The 12,075-nt window shown below is 43.9% G+C and overlaps 1 protein-coding gene across 12 annotated transcripts in view; it reads left to right on the top strand.

Moving 5' to 3' along the window:
* The window catches only part of Taf2 (TATA-box binding protein associated factor 2), a 105,842-nt gene that overhangs the window by 4,691 nt on the left and 89,076 nt on the right, over positions 1–12,075 (top strand). For all 12 annotated transcript variants that reach the window (XR_015442930.1, XR_015442929.1, XR_015442924.1 and 9 more), the window contains exons 4-8: positions 4,341–4,459; positions 5,872–6,013; positions 7,754–7,985; positions 9,247–9,431; positions 10,647–10,760. Coding sequence is in view for 1 of the 12 variants with exons in the window: in XM_087190732.1 (XP_087046858.1) it covers positions 4,341–4,459; positions 5,872–6,013; positions 7,754–7,985; positions 9,247–9,431; positions 10,647–10,760 (792 nt within the window). In the remaining 11 variants the exon portion in view is untranslated. The remainder of the gene's footprint in view (positions 1–4,340; positions 4,460–5,871; positions 6,014–7,753; positions 7,986–9,246; positions 9,432–10,646; positions 10,761–12,075) is intronic.

Genomic DNA, 12,075 nt, shown 5'->3' with positions numbered 1-12,075 from the left:
ATACCAGTTTTTCTTTTCCTGATATATACATTTCTTGGGGGATTCTGTATGCTGAATATTTAAACTTTTAAAAATTATTACAGTGGAAGACACACTGCAGTTACCACCCCACCCACCATCATGCTTATCCCATCATTCCTATTGCTTTCTGGAGCAGTTTGGGGTGAGTGTCTGTAGTTGTGCTGTTGTGGCTGCCTCAGTGCCCCAAATCTGTTCAAAACATTTCCCTTTCATGGCCATTTTGACTTTGGGGAAGAGCCAGAAGTCTCGAAGCTTCAGATCCGGTGATGTTTCTATGAGGCTGCCTTTCCGGTGGGTGTCAGTCGGCAGCAGCATGCACTGTGTGTTTGGCCACAGCTTCCAAACCACTCACTGTGTAGAGTCTCAGACTTAGGTGATTTGAGGGGTCATGAGCTCTGACTTCGTACTGAATTGTTGAAGTCGCTGCTTTTATAGCCAGGCTTGTAGAGTTCCCGTGGAAAGGGTTGTTACGAACTCATCTCCCACAGGCGGAGAACGGTCTGTGTGGTCTTGCTGCCCAGAACTCAGAATGACCTGTCACCGTGCAGCTGCAGGGCCAGCAGACGTGGTGGGCCGCTGTGGAAGCAAAATCAACCTGTTTATCCGCATGAGTTCAAACAAGTTTTCTCCCCCTAACGGGCGATGCCTTATCAAGTTAGTGTTGTAACTAGAGGAAGTCACAAGAGAGTCTTTTCCAAGGTTAGGTAAGAATTGGGAAACCTAGGTTGTTTACATTTTCCTTGCAGCTAAAGGCAGAGTCCTACTGAGCACCGCCACTTAGTAAATGCTTGATTTTTTGCTTTCCTGCCTGGCACTAGAATCTTGGTTAGAGAGCTGATACTTGTTATTTTTGCTGGTGTTTATCTGTTCTCTGACTTGTTCAAAAGGGGTTTGCAATTTGTTTTAGAGTTTTATTAGACAAAAGTTTTAAAAAGTAGCTAATGAAGTTAGCATGAAGAGGAAACAATAAGTCACTGTGGTGCACCATTAAGTCTCACAATTCTGAGAGGAAAACTTCGGTTTGCTTCTGAGATGTCTGGTTGTCATAACAAAGAGGGAAACAGTATTTTTTTATGAGACTCAAAAGACACAAGACAGAAACACACCAGTTAGAAGAAATACTGCTGCTTTTCTTGGCAGTTGGGTGTGAAAGATGTCTCCCCGGGGTGACATGAGTATTTCTAAGGGACGCTTGGCGAGGCAGATGGTAAAGGTCTTGGCCTGTTCCTCTGTCATAACAGACACTAAAGTTTCCAATAAAGCTAAAACAGCTGTGGATGTTTCGAAATTAAAAACAAAACTTTGGGTTCAGTGGTCATTTGCCCTTCAGTACATCTGAGTGTCTTACAGGTAGGCCACTGCCCCGCCACATTTCTCCTTGTTTTAAAGTCCAGGACCTCTGATTTTGTTATAGCGCGCTTTACTTTTGCTTTTTTTGTTTGTTTTTTTGGTGCCGGGGATCGAACTCAGGACCTTGCGCTTGCGAGGCAGGCATGGTGCCACTGAGCTAAGTTCCCGGCCCAAGAATGCGCTTTAACCTTTGAGCTGTATGGGGATGTGTGGAAAGGAAACATTTACTTTATTTATTTATAGGAAACATTTAGATAAGGTACTAAAAGGCATTTCTTTTTCTCCAACTCACATTAGCCAACTTGTTAAATTACTTCCAACAACTGAAAACCAGCATAGCCATGTAACATTTATAGATTTTAAAACATTTTCGGTTAATAGTTCCCCAGTAACATAACTAGTACTTGAAGTCTGTCTAGATGTATTTTATGATTGGATCTCATGTGTTATAGGTAGATTACACTGGGCTTCTGTAGCGGTTGTAGCTCTTTGGTGTTTTTTGGCCTTGTTTTGGTTTTTGTTTGTTTGCTCCGTGTCTCTCTTCTTAGTTATAAAATGGATGTAGACTTTGCCAGGAAAACGCTCTGTGGATGGGTAGCCAGCAGTGGCTGACATCTTCCCACTTCGTTTCTTCCCTCCCCCCACAGAGACTTTGCTACTTTGAGAAGACATTTTATTTTCCTTGTTGTCTCAGTTTCCCCAAATTTCTATAGTTAGTTTAGTTCCTGTCTCTTTATTTCCATCAAGAGGAAGCAATGGAAACAAGGCTGGAGATGAGTGAAGGAACTGTGCAACAGCATTGATTGTTAAAAACTCCTTTTTTTTTGCCAGGAGCAGTGGCGCGTGCCTGTGGGTACCTGAGGCTCTTGGGGACATCTAGGTATAAACCAGAACAATATCTGATATTCAGCTGTGAACAAGTTACCTTCTCTTCTTTTCTTTTCTTGGTGTTTGGGATTGAACCTGGGGCTGCGCGTGCTATATAAAGTCTACTACTCTACCCTAGTCTCTTAGCTTTTTATTTCTTAATTTCAGAGATAACTGAAAGGGAAGGATAAAAAATTTTCAGCAGCCTAATATCACATATTTGAAATTTCATTGAAAAGGCATTCTAACCTGTAGGTAAAATAGTCTTTGAAATTAATTGCTAGTGAGGATTTGGAGCAACTGGCGCTTTGGTCCGTTGTTGGAAAGATCCCGACAGCTGTTTCGGAGCATATGCAGATTCTGAGAGTTAGAACATGTGATCACTGTGTGACTCAGAGGACCCATGCCCCATGTTTATGCCACAGAAGTGAAGCTTGTGTTCCCTCAAAACCTGTGCAGCTGCTCGTAGCGGCTTCATTGTGATGAGCAGAAGTTGGAAGCAGCATAAATGTCCCTCGGCTGGTGCGAGGAGAGCACCCTGTGCACACAGTCATGCTGCTTGGTTGTCAGAAGTGAGTCACTGACACAGGTGACACGCGACTGAATTTCAGTCTCCCCAGGTGACATTCTGTGCGCCTACTTGTGGAACAGGGGACAGCACCAGGGCCTTTTTGGGTGATGGACTGGTTGTGGTGGTGGTTGCCTGAACCTGCACATGTGGTAATATTTGTAGAACTGCGTTCTGAAAGGAAGACAGTGTGACTGACTCACTGCATGGTGACGATGGAGAGACAGGGGCTGTTCAGCCTCACTCAGCTCAGGGGTGGCCCAGCACCCCAGCCAGACCCACGCCTTGGAATTACTGACTTCAGGATGGCTTTAACCTTGTACACCTTTTCTTTTACATAATTATGGAATGGGAAAAAAATTGCTCAAATACTGAGATGTCCATTTACCTCCAGGACTGTATGCGTGTAGCTGTTATCCTGAAGAGTTGTGGAAGCCAGGCGCATTCTGTTCTGAGCGGTAGAGACAGATGGAGATGCGGAGAAATGGCCTCCGCAGCGTGAGGCCCTCTAATGTAACTGGTTCAGGCTGGAGTTAGAACAGTGCCTGAACTTTCCCTGTGCTGTGCCTGGTGGCAGGATGCAGCCACAGAGGCATCCAGAGGACGGGCTCGGTGCTGGGGACTTTCGTCCTGCTCTCTATAACTAATTCCAGTGAGGAGATGTCTGTGATATGTGCACCCAGGAAGTAAATCGGAAGTAGATGAACGAATGCAGGGTTTCCTGTTTGCATCCTGTGGGCGATCAGACTGAGTGATGGTGGAGCAGACATCCCAGTGCTTCCTGCCAGCGAGCTCTTGAGAGGGCACCCAGAGCTGCTCCTGCCACTGAGCCAACTTGGTCCTGCCCCAGCAGTGGTGGTGGGACTGGCATTGCTCACTTGCTTAGACCTCTTTATTTTTGTCAAATTGGAAAGCTTATTGAACCCTTTTGAATTTCTGCCAGATAGGTAAAGAATACTTATTTTTCAGTTTTACTGAAAACTGAAAAATATGTATTGCTTGCATTTTATTGGAAAAAAATGTATTGCTTGCATTTTATTGGAAAAGTACAGTGACTTTGAGATTCCAAAATGAATGAACAGAAGATGATCATAATAATAACAGTCACACTGGGGAGCAGAACATGCATGAGCCACTGCATTTATAGTTCATAGTTTCTAACATGCTGAGTAGAGCAGTAGTTACTTGGCTCAAAAGTATGCTTACGGGGCCAGGGATTTAGCTCAGTGGTTCTGCCGCCTGCCTCACAAGCCCAAGGTCCCGAGTTCGATCCCCAGTGTCCCCCCCCCGCCCCAAAAGTATGCTTACACATTTTGTAACAAGGTACAATGCTTACAGACAATTGATGTCAAGTGATACTGAGAAGAACTCTTGGTTGGGCTGGGGATTTAGCTCAGTGGTACTGTGCCGGCCTTCCAAGTGTAAGGTCCTGAGTTTGATCCCCGGTACAGGAAAAAAAAAAAAAAGAGAGAGAGAGAGAACTCTTGGTGAAATGCAAGGCTTGTTGTAATTAAATGTTGGCTTTCCCCCACAGGAGAAATCTCAATTATTTTTCCAACGCATATGCAGCTGCGGTCAGTGCGGTGGATCCCGACGCAGGGAATGGAGAGCTTTGCATTAAGGTTCCGTCCGAGCTGTGGAAACACGTGGATGGTAAAGCACCAGAACACCCTGCCTGTCTGTACACCATGCAGATTCAGGGCCCAGATAGTTGTACATAGAAAGGGATGGAAGCTCAATCGCCAGGTCAGGAGTGGAAACAGAGAAGGGGCTGGGAACTCTCTCTTCTTAGGATGCCTGGCTGACAGGAAGATACTGCTCAGCTGACTCACTGCTGGTGTGGGGGTTTGTGGATGCCAGGCCAGCGCCCCACCCCTGAGCTACATCTGGCCAATTGCCCTGCTGTTTTCAAAGTGAAAGACGTTTTTAAAAACCATGTGGATAGGCCGGGGATTTAGCTCAGTGGTTTTGCCACCTGCCTTGCAAGCACAGGGTCCCGAGTTTGATCTCTGCTACCAAAAAAAAAAATCTTACAGATGGGACAGTTTATTAGGCTCCAAGCACCTGTGCAGTGTCGAGTCAGTTAGGGTGGTGGCATCGTAAGGTGGAAAGAGTCCTGAGGAGTCATCCTGCCCCGCTCCAGCTCTGTCAGCTGAGTCCTGGTGGGTGGAGCTGGAGACCAGGCTCCCAGCTGCTTTCTTCCTGCTCTCAGGCAGATCCTTCCCAAATCTTCATTTCCTCTCCTGTCAAGTTGTGGCCACTGCAGGCTTGTGTGACAGCTCTGTCTGCCCTCATTTTATGGAAATTAGCCAAGATAAGGCAAAAGTTTGTTTTTGCTTTCTGTATCTGTGGGCTGGGGGAGGATGTGGAGAGGGATTAGCCAATTTAGGGCAAGGTCTAGGAGTTCAGCACTGTGAGTTCAGATGATTATAATATTTGGGGGCAATTAAATATTTTTAAATTTTAATAAAAGCAACATTTTTTTTTCCAATTGTTTGCTTTATTTGAGACAGGTTCTCGCTATGTAGCCCAGGCTAGCCTTAAACTCAGAGCAATCCTCCTGTCTCAGCCTCCCAAGTGCTGGGATTACAGGTGTGCACCATCATGTCTGGTGCAACATGTGCTTAATATACATAAATCATAATGCAAATTCTTGGGAGTCCTAACTAACCTCATCCCTCTTTTAACTCCAAAGTCATCTAAAGCTAACACTTTCCAGGGAAATGTTAAAGAAGATGAAACTGGAAAAGTAAACTTTGGGGTGGGATGAGAAAGCCTTAAGTGTAGGTGAGGGAATCTGACACTCAGCTGAGAGCGGGGAGAGCCACGAGCAGAGCTGCCCTGTGAGGAACCGCAGGTGCGGATTGGGTTGGCAGAGGGGAGCAGGGACATGGGCGGAGGCGGCTGCGGAGCTGGCACAGGGCGAGAGGACAGAAGGGCGGCATGAGCAGGGAGGTCTGTAACGTGAAATTCAGGCTTTGCGTCCCAGTGTACACTCTCTGTGTGCCGTACAGGCGGGCCAGGGTTACTGTTCATGCAGCAGCGGATGTGGTTCTCTGTTGCAGAGTTGAAGGTCCTGAAGATACACATTAACTTCTCCCTGGATCAGCCAAAAGGAGGCCTGCACTTTGTGGTTCCCAGTGTAGAGGGGAGCATGGCCGAGAGGGGTGCGCACGTCTTCTCCTGTGGCTACCAGAATTCCACAAGGTGCGTCGTGAGCTCTTGGCTCTTTCAATTAACTTTATCTCTTCAGTGCATTTGCTCTGGGCACATACATGCTGTACATTCATTTAGTATAAATTCAAAGTGTAAGTTTGATTTTCCCAAACTCACACCGCTTCTAAATCTTTCTCCCTTACTCTCCTTAGTCTGTCTTCCTCTTCTGTCCTTTCACATGTAGTGTTGTGAAATAACCATCTTACTTGATTCTTTCTTTTCTTTAATTTCATATTGAAGTAAAACGTGTACAGGAAATGGCACAAATTCTAAGCTCAATAAATTTTTCATAAGCGAACAAACCCATTTGCTATGCAGTCAAATAGGACAGTATTTGTAGCATCTCCGAGCTCTCCTCCCACTCACTGCATTTGCTGTTCCCCGTGGCATTCTCCGTCCAGCTTCCCTCTTTTCTACAGTGCCACCGGTTATTATACGTGCTTTTGAGCTTTATATAAAGGGAATCATATGTGTTTGGCTCTTTATATCTGGCTTGTTTTGTTCAACCTTGAAAGTGAGATTTACCCACATTTTTTTGTGCAGTAGTACATACTTTTATTCATTCTCATAGCCCTATAGTTCGTTACCTACTACTGAAATATTTTTAGTATGTGTACTCTCCTCAGATTATTGCCTTCGATAAACCAAGAATAATGTCTTACGCTTATGTTTCCTTAACAAATACAGTACTGACCCAGGCACGTGGTAGGACTGACCTAAATTTTTTTTTTTCTTATTTTTTCCCCATTCCTAGCCCTCCCTTCACCCCCTCCACCCTTCCCTATTTACAAAGACTTTATTTCCATTTTTCCATTTCTTATCATTTTTCCTTTCCCTTCTTTCCTTTCCCCTGCCTCTCCCACTACCCCTACCCCTTTGGACCTTTTCTTCCTATTTTACATTATCGATTATTCATTCTAATCATTGGTACATTTTAGGTATACAATATAATGACATTCATCATTGGAAATTGGCACCTTTACATAGTCTCTCTTGGTTCTTATTTTTCACCCTTGCCCAGCCCTCCCTTCAACCCCTCCATTCCTCCCTATTTACAAAGATTTTTTTCCTATTTTTCCATTTTCTCATATTAATCCCATTCCCTTCTATCCTTTCCCCTAACCCTCCCACTTCCTTCCCCTTTGCCCCTTTTCTTCCTATTTCACATTACCTATTATACATTTTGGACTAACCTAAATTAATAGAAAGCCAAAAATAAGTTTTATATCTGGCTTTGTCAGCATTCAGTTTGAATTTATACAGTGTGTCATATATGCCAAAAAAAAGCAGTTTCCTAACTTATGGAATAGATTCTGAATATTAAATATATTTTAAAACTTTTTTTAGTTTTCTGACATGAATGCTATGAAAAATCTGGCCAGTGTGAATATACAAATTAAAACTTTTTAATTTAACTCTAGCAATCTAAGAATCAATTAATTTTCTAGGGTTTAACCTGGAGATACCACTGATGTATTTTTTGAATATTACCAAATGATCCTTGAAGCAGATTTTTTTATTTTTATGTATTTATTTTTAAAGTAGGAAGATATTGATAGGAAAGCCCCTGAGGGCGGGAGGGGTCCCGGGTGGGCAGCCCAGAAGCAGAGTTTTAATAAGATTTTTCAAGATGCAAAGGGAAAAGTTTCAGTGGCCAGATAGAAGAAATGTTGCGATAACTTAGAGGAGCACACTTTTGGTATATTTTCCACGCTGTCCTCTTGTTGTTAGGTTTTGGTTTCCTTGTGTGGACTCCTACTCGGAGCTGTGCACGTGGAAGTTAGAGTTCACGGTAGATGCCGCCATGGTGGCTGTCTCCAGCGGAGACCTGGTGGAGACGGTGTACACCCATGACATGAGGAAGAAGACCTTCCACTACATGCTCTCCATCCCCACCGCAGCGTCCAACATCTCTCTGGCCATTGGCCCTTTCGAGATTCTCGTGGACCCTTACATGCACGAGGTAAACCTCAGCCCCTCCCTCGCCCACTCTGCCCTCTTACTGACAGGAAGAAGTGGTCACAACACACTTCACTTCCAACTCTGACAGCATGTGTTCAAGTCAGACTCAGCGACGTGCCTTCTCCGGTGAGCTTGTTTCAGAGGGAGAGAAGCCTTCCTGAATTTGCTGACCGGAATTCTAACCCTGCCTCAAGCTTTTCTCTTTGCCTCTGAATATGTTGATGTGGAAATAAAACTTGGTCTGTCATTTTGACATTGTAGTTTTTCAGACACCAGAGATACGGGACAACCATGCACATAAACTGTGCTAAGGAAAAAAATGACATAGGTAATGAATAGAATTAATTGCAGAAATCATCTCTGCTCTAAGGAGGATGCATCAGATCTGTTTTGAAATGCTAAGCACCATGTTGAAAAACTTTGAAATTTAAAAACATTCAAAGTAGTTTACCTATGTTTCTGAAATTACAGCACATTTTGTCCTGTCCCTGACTCTTGTTTGGGTTGGCACTTTCTCCGGACCTGTCAGACCTCTCTCCCATTCACAGCGATCTCTTCGCTCCCCGTCTGTGGGCAGTGTTACTGTGCGTTCTCCCCACAGTGGTCTGTGTCACCGTCACAGTCCCTCAGCACAGTCGCTATAGGAGACAGTGTGTGTCGCTTGTGTGTCCGGGTGGGATAGAATTTAAGAAGAAAGCCAGGACTGCTGTTTATATCTCCTGACTCCCAGTAAGTTCCCTGCAGCTCTCAGCGTGTGGCTGAGGTAAGGAAGGAGTAAATGTGACACTAGGACTGGCTGTGAGTGCAGGGTGGACAGAAGCTCTGTTTGAGCGCTTGCCTAGCATGTGCAAGGCCCTGGGTTCCATCCTTAGCACCATAAAGAAACAAACAAAACAGGGAACGAAAAATGACTAAGAGGACTGTAAAATGTACACTGTCTACTAGGCTAGATACAGAAGAGGTGGAACTACAATAAGCCTGGGAAATTTAATCTTGCTATGTGTGCGTATCAGAAGACATTTTCATGTGGAACCAAAATTATTTTCAGTGTGTTTAATTATTGCACAGTCTTATAATCCACCATGCATTTAATTGTTCAGTACAGTGAATATTTGTTTTGTAAAGACAAGTAAAAGTAATCACTAATTTTACAACAGCATTTTCTTATGGATTATATAAACATTTGTAATTAAGATATTTAGGAAGTTTAAAATACTAATATAATTAAGATATTTAGGATAGTCCCTGCCCTTCATTTTCAGGTTACTCATTTCTGTTTGCCCCAACTTCTTCCACTGCTTAAACACACCACATCCTACCTCCACGAAGTCTTTGAGTTTTACGAGGAGATCCTCACATGTCGGTACCCGTACTCCTGTTTCAAGACCGTGTTCATTGACGAGGCTTATGTTGAAGTGGCTGCGTATGCATCCATGAGCATTTTCAGGTTGGTGTCTCTTCAAGTTTGAAATGCCTAAATTGGAATCATGAGAGGAGGAAAAGTTGCTCATTTTATGATCAGTTTTAAGACGAACTTTTTCCTTTAATTTTGATGTAATTGACTTTGTAAAACAAAACAAAACATAAAAGACTAGTGTTTTTAAACTTTAAATATCTAGAGAAACATGAAGAAAATTTTGAAGTAACTCAAAACATAATATTCTCATCCAGAATTAACTGATATTAGCATTTTCCATATTTGTTTTGCTGTCTTTCCTATTTATAAATTTTTTTAAATGTGTGTTATTATATAGATAACTAATAAGGCTATTTTTCTGACACTATTTAAAAATTTATTGATGTAATCAGAAATTTTGTGGGAAAAAACAGACTGTGAGAGTATTTCCTTTTTGGTGGTACTGGGGTTTGAACCCAGTGCCTCATACATGCTCAGTAAGCACTGAACCGCTGAGTTGCCACCCCAGCCCTTTTTATTTTTGTTTTTTAATTTTTTTTTTGGTACCTGGGATTGAACTCAGGACCTTGTGCTTTCGAGACAGGTGGCAGCACCACTGAGCTAAATCTCCGGCCTCTTGTTTTTTAATTTTGAGCCCAGCTCTCACTGAGTTGCCCAGGTGGCCTTGAATTTGTAGTCCTCCTGCCTCAGCCTCCCCAGTAGCCCGGATTATGGACATACAGGTGTGTTCTACCCACCCCCTCCACCCCTGGTCCCCTTCCCCGTATCTCTTCATTCTTTGGAAAGTTCCAAGTCTGGGTTTTGTAGAAGGTGGAGACATAATACTGCCCCTGCGTTCTCCAGAGTGTTGTTAGAAGAGTCCACTGGGGTAGTGTACTTCACAGTAAATGATAGAGCAAAAAAGTTCATAGTAGTTGTTAAGATTTTTAGAATTCTGGACACCACGTGCCAGTAGATCAGTGTCTTGCTAACGGCCCAGCTTCTGCTCCACCACCCCAAAGTTCTCAGTGTTTCCATGGTGCTCAGTGATGACTTTGTCTTCCTTGCTGTACTCAGAAGTTGCTGAGATTATGACCCGAATTCCAGCAGAAGGTGGGAACGTTAGGAAGCTCTTTGGAAGCCTCTTCCGATTTCTGTCTTTTCTGTCTACCTTAAATTCCATTATTTTAACAGTGTGCTTGTTTTCTTGACTGAATAATGATGTATTTCTTAGCTATAATTAGTTCCCCGCCCTGTAAATTGCAGCACAAATCTCCTGCACAGTGCCATGATCATCGATGAGACCCCTCTGACAAGGCGCTGCCTGGCCCAGGCCTTGGCCCAGCAGTTTTTCGGATGTTTCATATCTAGAATGTCTTGGTGAGTGAGTCATTCCCAAGGTCAAAGCTACCGAGAAAAATCCACAGAAGCATACTTTTATTTTCTTTTCCTTCGGTGGGAGCTGACCTTAGCCCTAGTTGCAGATAGCTAATTTGAAAAACAATGCTCTATATATATCTAAAAAAGAAGAGTATGAGTGTCATCCTAACTTTGGCCATAAAAACAGAATAGTTACTTCTGTGATTTACCATAAAAATCAGGTAAAAATTCCGATAAAATAATCTGCTAGAACTGCACGAACACTGTAGGTACACAGCTTCAATGTTAGAAAAGGGATTGCAGTTCCAATGTCAGTGTGCAGAGCAGCTGGAGTATTCAGGGTCCTGTGGAAGCCGGCTCATTCTCCGCAGTAGCGATAATGATACGGGGATTTGCTTGCTTGTTTCGCTTGAGATGAACTTAAAGAAATACACAGGACTCCCTTGAGGTTATAATTTCTCTCTCTTTTTTTAAGGTATATATAATTTTTTTTTTTTTGGTACCGGGGATTGAACTCAGGTCCTTGCGCTTGCGAGGCAGGGGGCAGAACCACTGAGCTAAATCCCCAGCCCCTCTCTCTCTTTTTTTTTTCGGTACTGGGGATCCAACTCAGGACCTTGTGCTTGTGATACAGACACGGTGCCACTGAGCTAAATCCCCAGCCCTTAGGGTTATAATTTCTAATGTGAATACCTAATACCGGTGGTGGTGAACCTATGGCATGCACGCCACAGCGGGCACACTGAGTCCTCTCTGTGGGCACTCAAGCCAAGTTACCCAGCAATCCAAGCATAGGAAAACAGTTGCTTTTTCTAAACTAAAACCTCAGTATTCAGGTTAAATGCAGTGTCGACACTTTGCGATAAGTAAAGTCTCTGAAAGGTTCGCCATCACTGCTTTATACTAGCTAGCATATAGATCTTAGCTGCATTTTCATCATCCAGAAAGGACAGCTCCTTGATGTATGATTTCCTTTAGATTATACAACTATCAGAGCAGAGCTTGGAACACAGGCACAGGTGTGGCTAGACGGAAGATGACAGTACGAATGAGTACGTGAGTGAATGGTGCCAATGGCCTTTCTCCAGAGAAACGGAAAACTGCAGTAACAGAGCGGTAGGCTCTGGCATCTGTTGGAGTTGACACGCAGGACTGGCAGTGCTGGCGCCAGCAGTGCAGACCATGCGAGCAGGGTTGGCAGGAGAGGCAGCATGTGCCTTGTGCATTAGCCTTGGTGGTGGCTCCATCTGACTCAGTTACAGAGGATCCCAGGGTGCGGACACACGGGCTGGGCCCGGCTCACCGATTGCTGGAG

This window comes from Heterocephalus glaber, unplaced genomic scaffold, assembly GCF_053883595.1.
Source record: "Heterocephalus glaber isolate CG9 unplaced genomic scaffold, H.glaber_assembly_v1.0 deba00001555, whole genome shotgun sequence".
NCBI lineage: Eukaryota > Metazoa > Chordata > Mammalia > Rodentia > Bathyergidae > Heterocephalus > Heterocephalus glaber.
Note: the sequence above shows the minus strand (reverse complement) of the source record. Positions and strands in the feature narration are given on the sequence as shown.